Raw genomic sequence first — 19278 nt, forward strand, 5'->3', positions numbered from 1 at the left:
AGTTACAATATATATATACATCAAGAAGTATCAAAACCCTTAATTCTAGCATCTAATAAACATAATCAGATTCTTTAATACTAGGCCTAGACAATAATTGAGATCTTTAGAGAGAATCCAGGGATATACAGCTATGACAGAAATTAAACAAAGAAAGAAGAATATAGTGACAGCTATGAAAGAAAGACTAATAGCTATTAAAAAAATGAAATAAAAGAGAATATATTGACAGACTTCATAAGAATAGAAAGTATAACATTAGATATAGATTTTTCTTTAGCATATATAGATCATAAGTTAAATTTTGAAGTTCACAGGTCAAAGACATGCTACTTTGTGAATATGTTGGCTACAGTGCTATATTCAAAGTGTTTGTTCATTTGGAGTGAAAGAGTTCAATTCTTGACAAATAACTTGAGTGCGAGTTTTTCAGAAGTAGAGGGGACTGACGTGGGGTACTTTCTTCAATATTCTTGGCATAATAATGTTTATTGTATTATTTCATTAATGATTAATATTTTAAGGTTTTAAGGAGTTTAAAAGGAGTTTAAGAAGCAGTTTGGTAAATCAAGTATAACTTTTAATCTGACCATGAGGTCAAGCTGAAATCTTGACAGAAGATTTCTGAAGGCCATGTTTTCTATTGGATTAAAACTTCATGATGATCAGGGATCAAGAAGGCTTCCAAATAAGACTCAAAAGTTATTGTGCGATATTATCTTTATTTGCCTTATTGTCTTTGGAATTTTTTCCCTATTTAGATGAGGACTTTTAATTTAATTAGTATTTTACTAGTTAAGAATCCTAATAAATTCTATTAGCTAGGTAAGCTTTAATAAAGAATTCTTTTTTTTTTTTTTGTAAGGATTTTAGGTTTAGAACTAATATAAATAAGGATATCTAGTTTATTTTGAGAACATCCAGAATATTTAGACTTTTAAGAAAACATAGATTTTTCTATAAATTTCTCTACTGCATAGGTTTATAACCTTAAAGCTTGATAACCTTACTTTTTATCCATGGTATATGCCACTTCAATTTGAGGAAGTAATACAAAAACCCCTTTATGCTTGAAATGCCCCCATTTATACTAAAATTGTCCTTATAGGGGTCTAGAGTAACCTTTTGTTTATAAAACAATTAATAAATAAATAAATAATCCACTAGGGTAAATAAATGCTTTAATGAACTTTTCTAAAGTAAATAATTCATTAACATTCTAATGAATCTACATTTGTTGTAGTTGAAGAAAAATCCATCAACTCCTCATATATATGCACATGTTATTTTTTAAGAAAAAAATAGATAGAATGTAGACAAAAACTAAATTTGAAAATAAGGGAATTTTTGGTATAAATGGACATATTTTGGTTATAAAGGGAGTTTGTATTGTATTCTCTTAAACATGGAAGGGATTTGTGTCAAATTTCCAAACTTATGTGTACCGCTTGTAGTTTCACAAGCAAGATTATTGTAATATACCTGTATTTAAATGCAAGGACTTAGTTGTTTCTTCTAATGCTTGCCTTTGTTTACATGTCCTTTGTGCTTGAGGGCAGTCATGCCTTATTTAAGGATGGTCCTGGGTTCGTAATTGAATTTATGCTTTGATTTTGTAATTGAAGTGGCAAGTAAACTTTTTTACTTTGTTTTGCATATATGCTACTCTTAAAGGTTTGCAGATGCATCTCAGAATTATGCAGAAACAGATCTTCTAATAGTAATAGTATGGTTAGTGAGTGCAAAGGTCGTGCTGATATCCCGAGTCCAGAGGTGGATCTTTTTTAGTTTATATTACATGTTTATTCTTGAAGTTTTTTGCCTGCTTTATGAAAACAAATGCCTACCATCTATTTGTTATTCATCTATCCAGGAGCTCTTTGCTCGCTTGTTGGTGCTTTTGCATGATCCACTATCAATGGAGCAGCTGGCAACTCAGATTTTGACTGTAAGCATCCCCCATCTTTGATTAGGCAGACCATTTACTACAATAGTTAGTGAAGATGCAAAGGAAAACTTTGCTCTTACTCTCTGTATTCGGCTTGCAATTTTAGGATAAATAGGCAGAAAATTTCTTTGAGATTTGATAGGTTTGGGAATGGTTGGTTACTCTGCACATGTTTCTAGCTTTTAATAAAGAGTTCAAATGTTCTTTGTTATTCAATGTCAACTTTTTATTTTCCCCATTTGCTATTGAGTTTTGTGTTCTAAGCAGTTTAAGCAAGCATGAAAGATAGGGTAGACAATTTGTGGAATGAAGAGTAAATTTGGAAGTAAAGACAAGGGGATTGTAAATGGTTGTTTTTTTGTTGTGGTCAAAATACAAAAGAAGGAATTCATTTGTATATATATAGGATCATTGAACTACTGTATTGTAATATTTAGGCTAGAAGGGTTTTGCCATTCTTTAAATTGTTGCTTATTTTGGCATTCTTTCGGGAAGGAATATCTGCTTTACTTCTCCTTTGTACCTGCAGGTCCTGTGTTATTTGGCACCTCTATTCCCGAAGAATATCAACTTGTTTTGGCAAGATGAGGTATACAATTGTGTTGTCATAATTGAGTTAGAAATGGAAGCTTTAAGTTAGCAAATGAGTTAATATAAAAAAAAATAAATAAAAGATTTGGCTGGCAATACATAGCATGCAAAAAATCTGTAACTATATTACATAAAAGAATGGATATTTGAAAACTTGGGTAAAGCTGGGTTATTATCATATGATAGAGAATAAGAATGAATTTCTGAAACAGGTGAAGCTGTGTTAATGGTTTATCATTTTTTCTGCTATGGCCAACATCCTAAGCAACAATCTATCTAATTCTGTACTTTTGGATATTTATCATTGATATAACATAATTGAATTGGCCTAATGCCACCGTTAAGCAATTCATGTTCCATTTACTCAACGATGATGCTATGATGCATGACTTATGCTGAAATAATATGGTTCTGATAGGGAATCTAATGGATTCCTGTCTTTGGTAAGCTCTAGATTCCTAAAATGAAGGCATATGTCAGTGACACGGATGACCTAAAGCTGGATCCTTCATACCAGGAGACTTGGGATGACATGATAATCAATGTGAGATTCTTCTATTTATAACTGACTTGTTCCCTCTTGTTGCATTATCAGTATTATTTATTATGTAATAGGAGAGAGGTGCCAGATGCAGTTCTTTTTTATTTGGTGGTGAAATCTAAGGCTTTTCATAGTGGTGGTTGCCACTAAAACCTCTCTTTTGGTTTTGGGTGCCAGTTTCTTGCAGAATCATTGGATGTGATCCAAGACACTGATTGGGTGATCTCTCTTGGAAATGCTTTCACATACCAATACGAGCTCTATACATCGGATGATGAACATTCTGCTCTTCTCCACAGGTATCAATGTTTTGAATCTGATAGCTGGATTCAATAAAGTTGCACTGCAACAATCTTTGCTTCTTATTGCTCTTGTGGGTAATAAAGGAAATTACAATTGAAATGTTTGTTCAACTGGGATGCATGGAGTTTTTTCTTGATAGAGGCAGCACTCGTTTATACCAATCCCAATGAAATTCAGCTTTAAATAGTTTTAGAATTCTATGTGATAATTATTATATCTTCCCTTTGATTCTTCATGAATGGCAATGCCTTATTTTTTGCCGCTAGTACTTGACTTCATTTGGCCTTATTTACCATGAACACTTTTTAGTTTTGCACTGCAATTTAGTTGGGACAATAAATGCTTGCTGCTATCATAAAAACATCTTCCAAATACTTATGTTCCGTCATAATGGTAAACTGTATATAGTATGTCTGACCAATGGACTGTAGTGTCCTAGTCAACTAGTGTAATCAGTGTCTTTCTGTAGCATGGCGTTTCTTCTTTGGCAAAAGCCTCCCGAATTACCAAATACATCAATACATTTCTCTTGTAAGGATTATTTATGACATCTTTTCATATGAAACTTTCCATGGAACTTATGTCTTCAGCACTTCTCATAAGTAACTCTATGATACAAGGAAACCTGAGTCACTGTGAATACTGAAACTCATTTGAATACTTCTTACATATAACATGTGCTTGTTAATGTGTGCAACCTGCAAATAGAAGCCATTGATTTTAGAAACGCATTTAATGGTTAGTTAATTTTGATGGATACAATTCAGATACACCTCTTAACATTTGCTGAATGCAAATAATGTATTGTATGTGAGGTCTGTTTGTAGCTGTAATTTCTTTCCTTCTATTCCAGGTGCCTTGGAATGCTTCTACAGAAAGTTGATGACAGGGCTTATGTTCGAAATAAAATTGATTGGATGTATAAACAAGCTAGTATTGGTAATCCAGCCAACAGGCTTGGTTTGGCAAAAGCCATGGGATTGGTATGTTAGATATTAACACTTATCAGTTTTTTCTTTTCTCATAGAGGATAAATAATAATAATAAAAATCTCTGATACTGTGTTGCTTGTGATTGATTCCAGGTTGCAGCTTCTCACTTGGATACTGTGCTGGAAAAACTGAAAGACATTCTGGATAATGTCGAGCAGAGTATTTTTCAAAGGTCTGTTTTTGTTTAAAAGATATAAAAGGGCATGCATATTAATGTAAACGAACACAGATACATAGACAGACACCCACTGAGAGATCACACCCTAACCCCCCTCCGCCCCACAACAACAATCACCAGTCACAAAATGTGGTTATTTCAGTGATCTTATCCTTCTCCATTCAGAAATAAACCATGATATTCTCTTTTGCTGCTTTCTCTGCTTGTTCCCTTGCTTCCACACCATACACTTCTTTTTCTTTATTACATTTTGTCCATCTTATGGTTAACGACTGTTCATCCTAAGGTGTTTTAGATTTTAATAATTTCATAACTACAGTAAAACCTGTGAAAGTATGCCATTGTCAGGTGAAATGGTTGAAGCCTATAAGTGTCAGAATTCTAGATTAAATTTCTGAGATCAATGAAGGCCGTGTCCAGACTTTCTGTGATAATTGGGAATGGTCATGTTTGTATAGCTAATACAAAGAAAAATCGATGAATTGATGAACAATATTTTCTTTTTCACCCTCACCATGAAAACCTTGCTCTTAGAAAATTGGTGAGGACAAATTTGTATGCATCACGCATCATTAGAATTAGTTTATTTAAGTGGTTAGGATTTTGTTTAATTTGTATGCATCACACATTGTTTTAATCAAAGAATCTGTATAGAGCTATTAATCATTGTGTATTTTGTTGATGATTTACAGCATTAATGTTGGTTCATATTGTACCCAATACTTAATGCGATTGCATGGGTTCTGCTATAGGTGGTCATCTGTTATAAAAATTTGAGTGTCGTTGAGTGGTTAGTTTTGTTTGATTTGGTTGTGATCCATGTTAGTTATGGTGTTAGAGTTTATATGTCCAACTTTTGCAGGTTGTTGTCTCTTTTCTCGGATAGTTATAGAACAGAAGAGTCAGATGATATACATGCTGCCTTGGCTTTGATGTATGGTTATGCTGCACGATATGCTCCATCAACAGTTATTGAAGCCAGAATAGATGCCCTTCTTGTATGGTTCTTTTCATATATCTGTATGACTTTTTGATCTTTTCTCACACTGCTATCCTGAGAACTTCCAATACAAGGAAATAATGAAAAAAGAAAAGAAAAAAGGATGAAGTGTCAGTGTAGAGCTATCAATCGTTGTGTAGTTTGTTGGCGATTTACGTCATTAATGCCAGTTTATAATGTACCCAGTAGTTAAATGTGATTGCATGTAGTCTTCTGCAGGTGTTGTCTAGCACTTTTGAACTTGAAGTTGTAGTTTGTTTTCCAATTACATTGTTCATTGTTTAATTACAAGATCTACACTTGAGACATTACTCTTATATCCTTCATCCCCTAAGCTAAAGCCTAAGGGAATGAATGTGAAGTTGGTATGGAGTTGTATAATCACATAGCTTCTTTATTCAACCTATGAAATGTGTCAGGTATTTCTTCTTCTGCATCACCATTTTTCTAATTATTTGATAACAAGATCTCAACTTAAGGCTTACATCAGACTCCACCTCACTCCTTCACATTTGAGCTAACTCAGAAAGGCATGAATTTGAAGCTGCCATTATTTTGATAATTGTATACTGTCCAAAGTGAGATTAAGCAGGGTTGACTCCTTGATCAGCCTGTGCTATTTTGCCACAAACTTGTCTCTTTGTTTATGGCACAATCTGTGCTTGAGAAGTCACTGATACTTTTCATTATGGGATTTGGAAACATTTGTTCTTGAGATTGGGAACTACCTATTTATCCTGAATAAATACTCTTAACTGATTTTTGAAATTGTTTAGTGGAAAAGGTTCTGGCAAACCTTAGTAAACTTATAAATATGTTTCATGCTGTGTAATGTCATTGCTTTGACTATAGTTTTTATTGTGCAAGTGCTGCTGGTTGATGCCGGCGCCTGATGTATTATTCATTCCCCCCCAATGTTCTGCTGTTTTCACTGTTTTACCAGTTATGTTGCTTTTTAATTGCTAGATTGGTCATTTATTTATTTCTCTGGCTCTCAGGGGACTAATATGCTTTCACGGCTTCTTCATGTACGTCACCCTACAGCAAAGCAGGCTGTAATAACCGCTATTGATTTACTAGGTTTGTATATGTTAGAAAAGTGTGTTGTGAACATTTAATAGTGACATATTTTCTGCAATGTGCGACTCTAATTGACATGTGTGTTTTTGTTGCATATACTCTCTTGCCCATGTGCTTAGAATTTTTAAAGGTTGCAGTTGTGGTTCTCTGTTTTCAATAACTCAATTAAATGTCTTGGGGAAAAGATATCATTTTACATGTTTAATGTTAATTAAGAGACTTTGAGGATTTTTCAATTAGTTCTTGAATTGCATTTTTGAATTATATGTTCTCGCCTGCTTTTAATTGACTAGCCTTTGCATGGGGAGGGTTTTTTAATTGGTAATTGACCGTCATTTTTGATTTTTTGTTCCTTCCTGCTTTTAATCGATTAGCCTTTTTATGGAATCTTGATCAGTAGTCTGTAAAATGGGCGAGTTTAGGAGGAGATCAAGAGTGACAGACTGGGTTCAAGTAGACCATAGGTGTAAGAAAAGGTTTGGTTTCTTGTGGCCTGCTGCAAGGTACTGGATCTTAAGAATGAGTATTTGAAAGGAAAAAAAAGGGGTGGTAGCAGGAACTTTGCCCAGTCCACCTGTAGCTGAAACCCAGACCTCAGATAAAATTCTAGCCGTTTGGATGAGAACTTAAAATAGAACCTCTCTCTCTCTCTCTCGCTCTCTCTCAGTTTTGATTTTCATTTCTTTCTGCTAGGTACTGGATCTTAAGAATGAGTATTTGAAAGAATAAAAAAATAGGCAGTAGCAGGAACTTTGACCATCCCACTTGTAGCTGGAACCCATAGACCTAAGATAAAATTCCAGCCTTGGCTAAGAACTTAAAATAAAACCTCTCTCTCTCTCTCTCAGTTTTGATTTTCATTTCTTTTGTATGGAATGGTTAATAAGATATATGGATACATTGCATGTTTACGTTCTATTCTGTACAGCTTACCTGACTGGTGATTGTTACTGTAAAGTGATTAATTTGACATGTTTCAAAAGAAAATATTGCAAGTTGCTTTCACCATGTACATGTTCCGTTATTCAGCCTTGTGAAGGGTTTAGCTTAAAGTAAGGTATTATTTTTTGTCCACTCTCTTTTTTAGAAGCTCTAGCACATTATTGCTTATGCAGGCCGTGCTGTGATTAATGCTGCGGAAAGTGGTGCATCATTCCCTCTGAAGAAAAGAGACCAAATGCTTGACTATATTCTAACTTTGATGGGGAGAGATGATGATGGTTTTGTTGATTCCAGTCTTGAACTTCTGCATACTCAGGTTATATTAATTGCTTTAGAACTTCTCCATTAAATGGGAACATATTTTCTTCTTGTCGGATAATTTCCAATTCCTATTAGATTATTATTTTACTCATTTTCTCTTAATGGTTGTTTCTAAAGGCTCTGGCTTTAAGCGCCTGCACTACCTTGGTCTCTGTGGAGCCAAAGCTGACAATAGAGACAAGAAATTACATCATGAAGGTACATATGGTATTTCATGGTTCTTGTACAGTAATAGCAATATACTTTTGGATTCCATGTTCTCTCATTAAAAACGTTGTGATACAGGCAACCTTGGGGTTCTTTGCTTTGCCTAATGAGCCAGTGGATGTTGTCAGTCCCCTCATAGAAAACCTAATCACTCTCTTATGTGCAATTCTTCTAACTAGGTATTGTTTATTCATGAGTTTTTTCAAATTAATATTTTTTGTGAACGAGTATTCCTTTGATATACAAGTATGATTCAACTGTGTTTTGTTCTGAAAGAAACATCATATTTTCATCAGAGGATGCTTTCAAGTTTGATTCCAGACTTAACCATTCTGGTTTATGTATGGCATTCCTTGCTTTAAATACAAATTGAAAAAATAAGAATGGCTGTAAGAATTAGAAGATGAAAAAGTAAAACTCTTTTATTACACAGACTATCTGCATAAAATTGATGGTTACATTTATCTAGTTTATGATTCTGTATTACTATTCCTACTCAACTAGCAATTTTCTTTTTTTGGAAATTAGTGGAGAGGATGGAAGAAGCCGAGCTGAGCAGCTATTGCACATTATGAGACATATTGATCAGTACGTTTCTTCCTCTGTGGAGCATCAGAGGAAGAGAGGCTGTCTTGCAGTTTATGAGATGCTTCTCAAGTTTCGGATGCTTTGCATCAGTGGACATTGTGCCCTAGGTTGCCATGGAAGTTGCACTCACAGAAAACGAACTGACCGTACTCTTCATAGCACCATTTCCAATTTACCCTGTAATAACATTTCCTGAGAATGATTAAAATTTTCAGTCTCTATCATTGACCTTGTTTAAATCTTTGCTGTCTATTATTGACCTGATTTAAATCTTTGCTGTCTATTATTGACCCTACACAATTTCTTTTGTTGTACTACCAGCTGCATTTGTATTGCCAAGTCGTGAAGCCCTTTGTTTGGGAGAGAGGGTCATTAAATATCTTCCACGTTGTGCAGACACTAATTCTGAAGTTAGAAAAGTTTCTGCTCAGGTATGGAATCGGATTTAGTCGGGGGTTGTAACAGTCAGAAGTACTTCACTTAATATTCACTCAATTATGAAGTCAAACATTTCATGTTTTTCCTCTTTGGCAGATTCTTGATCAACTATTCAGCCTCGCTCTTTCACTTCCAAAGCCTGCAAGTTTTAGCTTAAATGTGGATATAGAATTGCCCTACAGTGCCTTATCCTCTCTAGAGGATGTTATAGCTATCTTGAGAAGTGTAAGTTCCATTCATTCACTTATATTTTGCAAGACTTTTGTTTGAAGCAGTGAAAGGGAAAATGTAAGACATCTCAATATTTTGATTTTCTTCTGTTATATATTCAGGATGCTTCCATCGATCCATCAGAAGTTTTTAACAGAATCGTGTCCTCAACCTGTCTTTTATTGACGAAAGATGAGGTAGGGTCATTTATTTTCTTAGAGAATTGTACATTAACATGATCTGACTTGTGGGAGCATGATTCTTCATTTTATGTTCTGCAGCTTGTTGCCACCCTGCAAGGCTGCTCAGCAGCTATATGTGATAAGATCAAGCCATCAGCTGAAGGGGCTATACAAGCTATTATTGAGTTTGTTATGAAAAGGGGGAAAGAGCTAAGCGAAACGGACGTTTCAAGGTCTGTCATATAATTACAGAATCTTAATTACTTTCAAGCTTGAGCAATCTTGTACAGCCTTTTGTTCCCCTGGGCTGTTCTAACTTTCTTCAGGGGATGTGTAATTTTTGTTTTCACATGCATTATCCCATGTGAGCTTTGAGGACACAAGAAAGTATTCTTACACTGAATCTGTCTGCAGGACAACTCAATCATTGCTCTCTGCTGTGGTTCATGTTACAGAGAAGCATTTGCGTCTGGAGACTCTTGGAGCTGTATCGTTTTTTCTTTCTTTTTCGTATTACTTTATTAAGCCATTTGAAATTAAGAGGTGTCCAGTCTTTACTGTGTTGAGTGCTCGTATTTATGCAGCTCTCTTGTTTTTGATTGTTGTCTTCAGCTCTGGGTGGGTTTTTTTTTTTCCACTTAAATCCTTAACTGTCTAAAGATTGCTTCTCTAGCTGAAAGTACTAGTTCAAATATTGTCTTTGATGAAGTATTGGCCACAGCTGGAAAGGATGTAGTCACGAAGGATATATCGAGACTACGAGGTGGCTGGCCAATGCAGGATGCATTCTATGTGAGTATTTAATTTTAGTTTATGAGATGGCTGTCTCCTTAAGAGGGTTTTATTCTATTTCTTCCTTTCCTTTTTGTTCTCATTTGAAGGTTTGTAATGAGGCATATCATTAACCTGGTACAAGAACTTGGATGATGCCTGGTGCTAGTGCTAGGGGTGATGCTTGGTTAATTTCCCATGCAACTTCAGAATGTGATAGTCATTATTTGCACAATTATCCTTTTGTTATCTATTGGAATCTTTTGCTTCAAAGAATTGGGAATTTGGAAATGTTATTCATGGCTTTCAGCTCCCTCTTCTTCTTATAGAAAACTGGAAGGTTTCACAAAAAATAAGAAAAAAAGAAGCTAAGGGATGGAAGAGAAGAACTGGGTTTTCTTTCCTGATTTTATTTTTGTTGACTTCAATCAAAGTTAGAGATACAGACATAATACTGTTATTTTACGAAAAAGAAAAAGAACAGAAAAAAAGAAAGAAAGAGTTGCTAATAAATGTCATGTTAGTCTACATGTCTATTATACTTGATTCAACTTTATGTCTGTGTATGATTGTTTGGCTACATGTCTTTGGTGGGGTTATCTATTCATGTTTGACCTGGTTTTTTAATTTATTTTTTTCTAATTGAATGCAAAATTTACTTGCATTGATTTCTCCTGTAAATTATTTTTTTTCCTTGAATTTTTTATAGGCCTTTTCTCAACACACAGTTCTTTCTTTTCAATTCCTGGAGCATCTGATATCATTCCTTAACCAGACTCCTGTTGTTAGGAGTGATTTGGAGAAAGGAGACACCTCTAGTCATTTAGCTGATGGTCAGATAGAGGATGACATTCTGCAAGCTGCTATGATTGCTCTCACTGCCTTTTTCAGGTTTGTACCATTAGCTCCATTTGTCAGACATGGCCTCTTTGGTTGGTACATAATTCTGCATTCTTTTATTATAATTGCAGAGGGGGTGGTAAAGTTGGAAAGAAAGCAGTAGAGCAAAGCTATGCCTCTGTTGTTTCTGCACTCACACTCCAATTTGGAAGTTGTCATGGTCTAGCTAGTTCTGGTCAGCATGAGCCATTGCGGTCAGTTTCTAATCTATATTCTATATTTTGTCTGAATATTCCATTCATTGTGCTTCAATGTTCAGCAGTGCATACATGTAGACATTTTTAAATGGTTTCAGTCTTTGTTTCTTTTCAGAGCTCTTCTAACAGCATTTCAAGCCTTTTGTGAGTGTGTTGGAGACCTTGAAATGGGAAAGGTATGTAAATATCAGATGCCATTAACTTGCCCAGTGCAATAACAGAGATTTCCAAGTTTTGAATTAGCAATTTAAAATAAATCAAGAATAAAATACATGTTTTCTGTAGATTTTGGCTAGAGATGGAGAGCAAATTGAAAAGGAGAGGTGGATCAATCTTATCGGAGAATTAGCTGGCAGCATATCTATAAAGAGGCCAAAAGAAGTAATTTGGCAATCCTCTGAAGTCCTTTCCCATTGTTTTGTTCTTTTTATTCTCACTTATTTTTTCTTCTTTTATTCATTTTCCCCTCAGTTTTAAAAATTTGAGGAATGGCAAAACACATATTGAGCAAAAGATACAATGTATTAGAACATAATGATATTTAAGTTAATAATGGAACGAAAAAGAAAACTGATTATTCATATTTTTCCTTTCTCTGAACAAATTTCATATGGAATAGGTAATCTTTGTCCTAAACATATATGTGATAAGAATTATGTTTGTCAGTTGCTTTGTTTGACAATATAACCTAACAGAAAGTTTTGTTTAGGCAAAGGATAATATTTATTATTTAATATGAGGTATTCCTCTTACCCAACCATGGCAATCTCTTGGACTGTCATTTGTTGGACAACATTTGTTATTTTAGAAATATATTTGATATCCAAATCATACATGTATAATAAAAAGGGTAAGTTTCTGTTTACCAAAAAGATCATGGAAAAACAAATGGTTTTTGTTGACCAAAAATGAAAAGCAATTAATGCTACCCTTGCATGGTGGGTTGAGAGACTGACATGTGCTGGGTAGGAGGAATTCTTGCTACCCAAGGCAGCTGAAAATTTTTGTTCTCACATAATCTGTAAACACTGGCTTGAAGGAGATACATCTGTCAAACTTTCATCAGGTTGCTTAACTAGTAAGCTTTAGTAAATTAGAAAATCTGTCGAAGTTGTTTAAAAATATTCAATGGAGGTCAGAAATATGTTCAAGTGCAACGTAATGCAAACTTTTCTTGAAGTATCAGGAACCACATTGTCATTCTCAGGATTGTTCTGTGGTTGCTTTGCTAAATATGTGATCTTATGATTTTGTAAATGCTTTTCAGTAGTTTTTACTCTTCTTGTTCATTGTTAATGCATTTGTGATATCTTTGGAGTTTGTTCTTTTGGTAATTTATTCAGGTCCGGACTATTTGTGTAATTTTAACGGAAGCTTTAAACCGGCATCAAAAATTTCAGAGGGAAGCTGCTGCTGCGGCATTGTCGGAGTTTGTTCCCTATAGGTATGCATTGAATGATCTAACTTTAAATGGTTTTCTATCCTGCACTTCTCTTACTTACTGTTAAAATGTTTCTTAACTGCGTACACATCATGTATCTTTAGGTTGATTAGCATTATACTGCTAATAATTATCGCTTCAATGGTATATCTTTCTCAGTTATCTTTTTAGCTAGCTTGTTTAAAGATCGGCAGCAGAAATGATATCCATAAGGTGAAGCATCCATGCAATAACAAGATCATTTGTTGATAAAGTAATTTTTCAGGGGCATATAATCTTCCTAAGTTTTAGAGGATATTTTTTTTATTTATTCTCATATTTAATTTTACAACATAAAGGAAATCTAGTGTTTTGTTTCTCATTTGTTTTACCCTTACCAAAAACAGCCCAGCCCAAGTCCTTTTATTTTCCTTTTCCGCTGCCATTTCTACGGTATAAATTGATGCTTTGAAGTTGTAGAGCATGCAATGCATATCAAGTCCTTGTTTTGTTGTGTAAGCTAACTGCATTCTAAAATTGGTTTCATGCAAGCATTCATTATCTTTTCCAGATGCAAATCAATGGTAACGCTCTGATTTGATGCTTGTATTTCTGACTTTATTTTACCTGGTTTAATTATTGTTGTCAAGGATTACCCATCTTATTGTTAAATATCATGTTCATTTTGTATGTTTTTGGTGATGCAGTGGGGGGTTTGATTCCCTGTTGGAGCAGATGGTTGAAGCATTGTGCCGGCATGTTTCAGATGAGTCTCCAACAGTTAGACGTCTTTGTTTAAGAGGGCTTGTCCAGGTACTCTTTATTGAGATTTATACAAGCTCTGTATTCCTTTCTTTGTCATGTGTCATAATGCATACAAATGGAGCTCAAGAAAAGTAGGTTTTAGAATTAGTTATTGCTTGGTTTACTTTTATCTTTAGTATTGGAATGAACTTCAAATGTTTGGTGTATGTGCCTAATTTCTGCACACATTAAGGTTCAAATACACTAAAGGGCTTCCACACAATACTGTAGATTGTAGATAATTTCTGTACATTTTATCTAAAATCATTCAACTTTTCAATGTTAAGGATTAAATATTTATACATGGTCCCAATTACTTTTTGTGGTATGCAATCCACAGATACCATCGCTTCATATTTATCAGCACACAATCCAGATTCTTGGCATAATAGTGGCATTGCTTGACGATTTGGATGAATCTGTGCAATTAACTGCTGTTTCGTGCTTACTGATGGTGATTTACCCGTTATCTCTCTTTTGTTTATGCTACATGTGCTTTCTGATTGCACTTTGTTTACCTCACTCATCATTCCTCCTGTTGCATATCTTAGATTCTTGAATCATCCCCAGATGATGCAGTAGAGCCGATTTTGCTCAATCTTTCTGTTCGTCTCCGCAATCTTCAAGTGCGTTTGTTGCTTTTAACAACTTTTCCCTTTTCTTGTTGCTAAAATGAAGATTTATTGTATCATATGCTCCCAAATGCATGGAATTGAATGGAATCATGTGATCACTATTTGCATTATTTGATTTATTGGTAACTCAATAAAATATATAGAGTTGTATTCCTTGTGGTCATCAAAGGTTTTCTGTTTAGCTTGCCTGAAAATAGAGTTTTGTACAGTAGAAAATTCTCTCTAGCCTTGATGCCTTAATTCTCTACACTTTTGATACTATAACTAGTGAGTTTTCTGCAGTAATTAAGCTCTTTTCATAAAAGAAACATTCTATCCTTTTTATTTACTGAAACCCTTGGCCTCAAAACATGTTTTGGAGAGAAGATGTATGAATGCAACATATAAAGAAGGAAAATATGGCAATAAAAGGATATGACTTCTCAAATACAATGGACATGCTTATGTCTTCATGTCATTGATTTAGAGCTGTGTGTGGGAATGAAAAGCAGGACATGCCAGTGTTATGGTTTTGTGGCATAAAATATGACAGGAGAAAATGCACATGATTTATGAACTAGTGAATTACTTTCTGTTAGTAGCAGAGAGGTGGTTGAACTCGAATATGGAACCTTGAATAACAATTTCCTTGTGAAGAACATTGTTGCATTTCATAACTTTTGATTTTGCATCTAGCTTAGGACAGAGTTGCTGTTGATTAAAGGGCTATGAGATTTCCTATTTATGTATTTTATTGCTGTTTTACTGCTATTGTTGTATCATGAAATAATTTCATATAGATGATGCTTCTCGTTAGAGAACACTGATTTGTAGATCCATGTACTTTTCTTTCTTGGGTTAAAACAGATATCCATGGATGTGAAAATGCGAGCTGATGCCTTTGCAGCATTTGGAGCCCTGAGTAAATATGGTGTTGGGGCACAGCGTGAAATATTTCTTGAGCAGGTACCTTATGTACACTGGTCATAAAAAAGTGTGGAGTTAATCAATGTTTTATTTATTTTTAAAGTGTCGGATCATTCTTATTTGTTTTAATCCATGATATATACTTGATACTTGTTTTGTTAATAATGGGGTTTTAGAGAGGAGAGGGGGGGGGGGGGGGGGGGGGGGGGGTGTAATGCTTTTGAGAAAGATTTGAGAGTGTCTAGTCTGCCTCTTTCATGCAAGATTTTATAAATTTGAAGCAAGCATAACACACTGCTTACATTAATTAGCATTACCGTTTGTTGCACCAACCCATTCTTCCTTCTTCTCTCGATATTTTCCTCTTTTTTTTTTTTTTTCTGGTTTGCTATTTGAATGGGCATTACTGAGTGATGGGTTCTTTTGTGATGGCCAATATCTCGTCTTCTGTCATATCTTTGGATTTGATTATTCACTTATGGTGTGCTAGAAATGTATTTCTATTTGTTTTTGTTATTTTTTCTGGTCAGCATGCTAATATAGATCAGATACTTTTCTCAGATACACACTGCCATTCCTCGCCTGGTTTTGCACCTTCATGATGATGATCTTAGTGTGAGACAGGCTTGCCGAGTGAGTCTTTACCTAACATTTGACTTTCATTTCTGCATCAAGCTTCTTTACAAAAAACTTCAACTAAATCAGTGTTTAATGAATAGAACACTCTGAAAAGGCTTGCCCCCTTGATGGAGATGGAAGAATCAACTACTCTATTCAACTCGCACTGTTTTACTTCTGATCACCGGTATGCAGTAATTAATTGTAAAACTAAAGTTTCTGAAAAAGCATTGTTGTGACCTATGTTCCTCACGGAGGTTCAAAATAACGTCTTTTGTTCAGAAGTGACTATCAGGACTTTGTAAGAGATCTGACTAAGCAGTTTATCCAGCATCTTCCTTCCAGAGTTGATACTTACATGGCATCAACCATACAGGTGTGTATCTTGCTAAGTGGTTATGTCATTTTTAATTTTTTTTTCCCAAAAACAGTTTTCATGATTATAGTGCAAAATCCACGAGAACTCTACTCTAATTTTTTTTTTCTTTTTCCATTTTGCTTTTTTAGAAAGATAATAAACATGTTTTATATATATAATCTTTTTGCTTACATTATTGATGATGCAGGCATTTGATGCACCTTGGCCAATAATACAGGCTAATGCTATTTACTTGGTCAGCTGCTTGGTATCACTTTCAGATGATCAGCGCATTTTAGCCCTTTACCAAACACAGGTCCTTTTCACCGAGTCCTCCAGTTTGACTTTTTTTTTTTATTATTATTTTTAAAATAAAGAAGTATGGAGTACTAACAAAAAGATTCTATCTTCATATAGGTGTTTGGTACGTTGATGGGGAAGATGAGTCGATCACCAGACGCAATCGTGCGAGCTGCATGCTCTTCAGCGCTTGGCCTCTTGCTAAAATCAACCAATTCTCTAGTATGGAGAACAGCTCGACTAGATTTAAAGTGATCACGATTCAAGCCTAAAGTAGGAATGGACAAAGGATAAATGGAAGTGTTTGATCACCGAGTATCCGAACACTGCCCTCCTTTGTTTTTTTCTTGTTGCAAGTTGATTGAATCTACAAGGCCATAATGGCCTCTATTTTAAGGTTAAAGATGGCACTGCAGCAGGCAGGCAAAATACAGCAAGCGGGGTAGACGCTCATCTTTGGCACGAACTGACACTGTCCAGGTTTTGGGAAATGTAATTTATACATGTAAAGCTTCCGGTTGCAGTTTTGTTAAAGGCTGTTTGTTGTATAAGATATAAATTATAGGACTGGTATGGCTCGGAATGTTTGCTCGTAGATTCGTGTACAATACTATGCTGTAGCTACACCTGGCTGGGAAGTTTAAATGTATTTGCTGAGTGTGACTGGGTGTATTTTATTTTATTTATTTTTCTCATTCAGCGGCTAATAAATCTTGTTTCTGACTGCCCTGGCCGTGAGATTGAAAATTTAGGCTGGTGCTCTCAGAATCCCTGGTTCGACAATAAAGCTTCAGCTCTCCAAGTAATTGGGAAAACAGGCACTTCTTTAATGGCAGCGCGCTATGGCATGTGAGGCCTTAATTTCAAATAAATAAATAGATGTTATAATCCATTCAATAAATGGATTTAGGCATTGATCTCTGATTTTGTACGACTTGTCAGCGTGTATGGCGTTTCTCATGGGATGTTCTTGCCTGCTCTCCTAATTGAACGTGTACAATTACAGTCTTATTTGGCGCTATTTACAGTTGGAACCAGAAGTACCACCCGTGCGATGCAGCTGCTGGGATGATAATGCGGGTGTGATTTTATTTTTTTTTCTTTTTCGCCGGTTCAACAATATCCAAGGGAAATGTTTCCTTAAAACAAACGATCTCTGTTTGGGTAAAGAATACAAGCTTCTCCATTATTTTTTCATCAAATGTTTTTTTATTGACAAAAATGGTCTATTTCTTTTGGGTAATATCAACCGTCTGTTATATATATGTGTGTGTGTGTGTGTGTAGGGGCGCGCGCACGCATAATAAACCTAAAAGAAACGTACTTTCACAATTTGTTACTATAAAAATGCTCAAATTCACTGTAAACCGAACTGTTATATGAAAAATGTTGTTGTTTTATTTTTTTTAATTTGGTCCCTGAACTTTATTTTTTTTCAATTTCAACCTTCCATGTGATGTTTGTGATATTTTATGTTTTGATATCATCTCCTATTTCCATGTTCTTGACAATTCAATAACTTTGCTAAAATTTTAGGATTGAAATAGAGGTCAATTTGATGAAATAAGATTTAAATTTGCAGTATTGAAAAATTGAGAAAAAGGTAAAAACAATAACATGGATTTTTTCAAATTCATTCAAAAAAGTTCATGTTAGTCCAAAAATTCTCTATTTACTCTCTTTTGGTCTCTTTAGTTTTAAAATCTTACATTGAGGTCCTAAACTTTTTTCTTGTGTTTAACTCTTTGAGTTTTACAAGAGGAGAGGGAAAGAGGTTGGTTGGTTGGTTGCTCTCTGACAAAATACAATCTTGATATCATTGATTCCTCTTGATGAGAATAGTTCCATTGAGGCATTTCTAACTGTTATCTTGTTGGAAAAGTCTATCAAGGCTTAGAAATTCTTTATTTGGTTTGATTTTTATTTTTCAACTAATTTAAGAGAATAGTGTTTTCGATTGAAAAAAAAAATTGCAAAATAGTTTTTGGATCTCAAAACTTAAATTTTATTTTTTAGCCACCTTTGATGACTGAAATCTTTATAAGTAGACAACTTGAAATTGATCATAATGGACGGCACATCAATTATTTATTTAAAAATATTGAAGATGTTTCATACATCATATTAAACAAAACAAAAAAAGTCTAAGTATATGTGCCTGACTTCTTTGTGTTGGACCATGTGCACGCCTAGATGTTTGATTTTTTTTTTTATATATACAATGTTTTAGTGTTTTTTTTAAATTTAAATTTAAATTTAAAATATCGTAAATCAAATAATTAAAAATGTATTAAAAATATTATTTTATTAAATATCATTCAATCTTGCATTTATTTTCAAAAAAAATAATAGTATTTTGTATAATATTATATTCAATTAAAAATAAAATTTATATTTTTTTTACTTTTTTTATCGTAAAAAGTTTGGAAAAAACTTTCAATGACTTATTACCTCCCTCTCATTTGCATATAAAATATCAATATATGATTTTTAATATTTTTTAATTAATACTAGATTTTCACATAATGATAAATTTTATTTATTTAAAACACAACGCTTTTAATAAAAGAAAATTTGTTTTCATTAAAAAAAATGCATCAAGTAAGTTTTTATTCGAATTTATTTTTTATTTATATAATGATTAACAATTGTTTTGTGGTTATATGAGTTTCATTTAGGTTTATGAGAAGTTTCTTAAGTATTTTTAGGTGAAAAATGACTAAAAAAGATTTTTTTTACATCAATAATTCAGAACCTCTTTTTCAACGCCTTGATGTGGCTAAAGTGAAATAAACAGACAATATGTTATTTGCTTTCTTTTATTCCATCAAAAAAGGCTGACGACATT

General features: G+C 34.1%; 1 protein-coding gene across 2 annotated transcripts in view; it reads left to right on the forward strand.

The window, feature by feature from the left end:
- Positions 1 to 17155, forward strand: part of LOC105121745 (ARM repeat superfamily protein) — a 29947-nt gene extending 12792 nt beyond the window's left edge. Inside the window, exons 19-51 of one of the 2 annotated variants that reach the window (XM_011020518.1) lie at positions 1675 to 1773; positions 1874 to 1948; positions 2478 to 2537; positions 2994 to 3083; positions 3258 to 3379; positions 4237 to 4366; positions 4468 to 4547; positions 5416 to 5551; positions 6552 to 6633; positions 7749 to 7891; positions 8014 to 8094; positions 8182 to 8282; positions 8632 to 8870; positions 9013 to 9122; positions 9226 to 9354; positions 9462 to 9536; positions 9621 to 9754; positions 9936 to 10008; positions 10182 to 10313; positions 11002 to 11183; positions 11264 to 11386; positions 11505 to 11565; positions 11675 to 11770; positions 12733 to 12833; positions 13517 to 13622; positions 13954 to 14067; positions 14165 to 14239; positions 15095 to 15193; positions 15716 to 15787; positions 15874 to 15959; positions 16058 to 16148; positions 16339 to 16446; positions 16548 to 17155. In XM_011020518.1, the coding sequence (XP_011018820.1) occupies positions 1675 to 1773; positions 1874 to 1948; positions 2478 to 2537; positions 2994 to 3083; positions 3258 to 3379; positions 4237 to 4366; positions 4468 to 4547; positions 5416 to 5551; positions 6552 to 6633; positions 7749 to 7891; positions 8014 to 8094; positions 8182 to 8282; positions 8632 to 8870; positions 9013 to 9122; positions 9226 to 9354; positions 9462 to 9536; positions 9621 to 9754; positions 9936 to 10008; positions 10182 to 10313; positions 11002 to 11183; positions 11264 to 11386; positions 11505 to 11565; positions 11675 to 11770; positions 12733 to 12833; positions 13517 to 13622; positions 13954 to 14067; positions 14165 to 14239; positions 15095 to 15193; positions 15716 to 15787; positions 15874 to 15959; positions 16058 to 16148; positions 16339 to 16446; positions 16548 to 16685 (3543 nt within the window). In that variant the 3' untranslated portion in view covers positions 16686 to 17155. Of the gene's footprint in view, positions 1 to 1674; positions 1774 to 1873; positions 1949 to 2477; positions 2538 to 2993; positions 3084 to 3257; positions 3380 to 4236; positions 4367 to 4467; positions 4548 to 5415; positions 5552 to 6551; positions 6634 to 7748; positions 7892 to 8013; positions 8095 to 8181; positions 8283 to 8631; positions 8871 to 9012; positions 9123 to 9225; positions 9355 to 9461; positions 9537 to 9620; positions 9755 to 9935; positions 10009 to 10181; positions 10314 to 11001; positions 11184 to 11263; positions 11387 to 11504; positions 11566 to 11674; positions 11771 to 12732; positions 12834 to 13516; positions 13623 to 13953; positions 14068 to 14164; positions 14240 to 15094; positions 15194 to 15715; positions 15788 to 15873; positions 15960 to 16054; positions 16149 to 16338; positions 16447 to 16547 lie in introns of both variants that reach the window. The other variant, XM_011020517.1, reaches the window with a different exon arrangement.
- Positions 17156 to 19278: the final 2123 nt, after the last annotated feature.

The sequence above is a fragment of the Populus euphratica genome, unplaced genomic scaffold, assembly GCF_000495115.2.
Source record: "Populus euphratica unplaced genomic scaffold, PopEup_1.0 scaffold46.1, whole genome shotgun sequence".
NCBI classification, from domain to species: Eukaryota; Viridiplantae; Streptophyta; class Magnoliopsida; order Malpighiales; family Salicaceae; genus Populus; species Populus euphratica.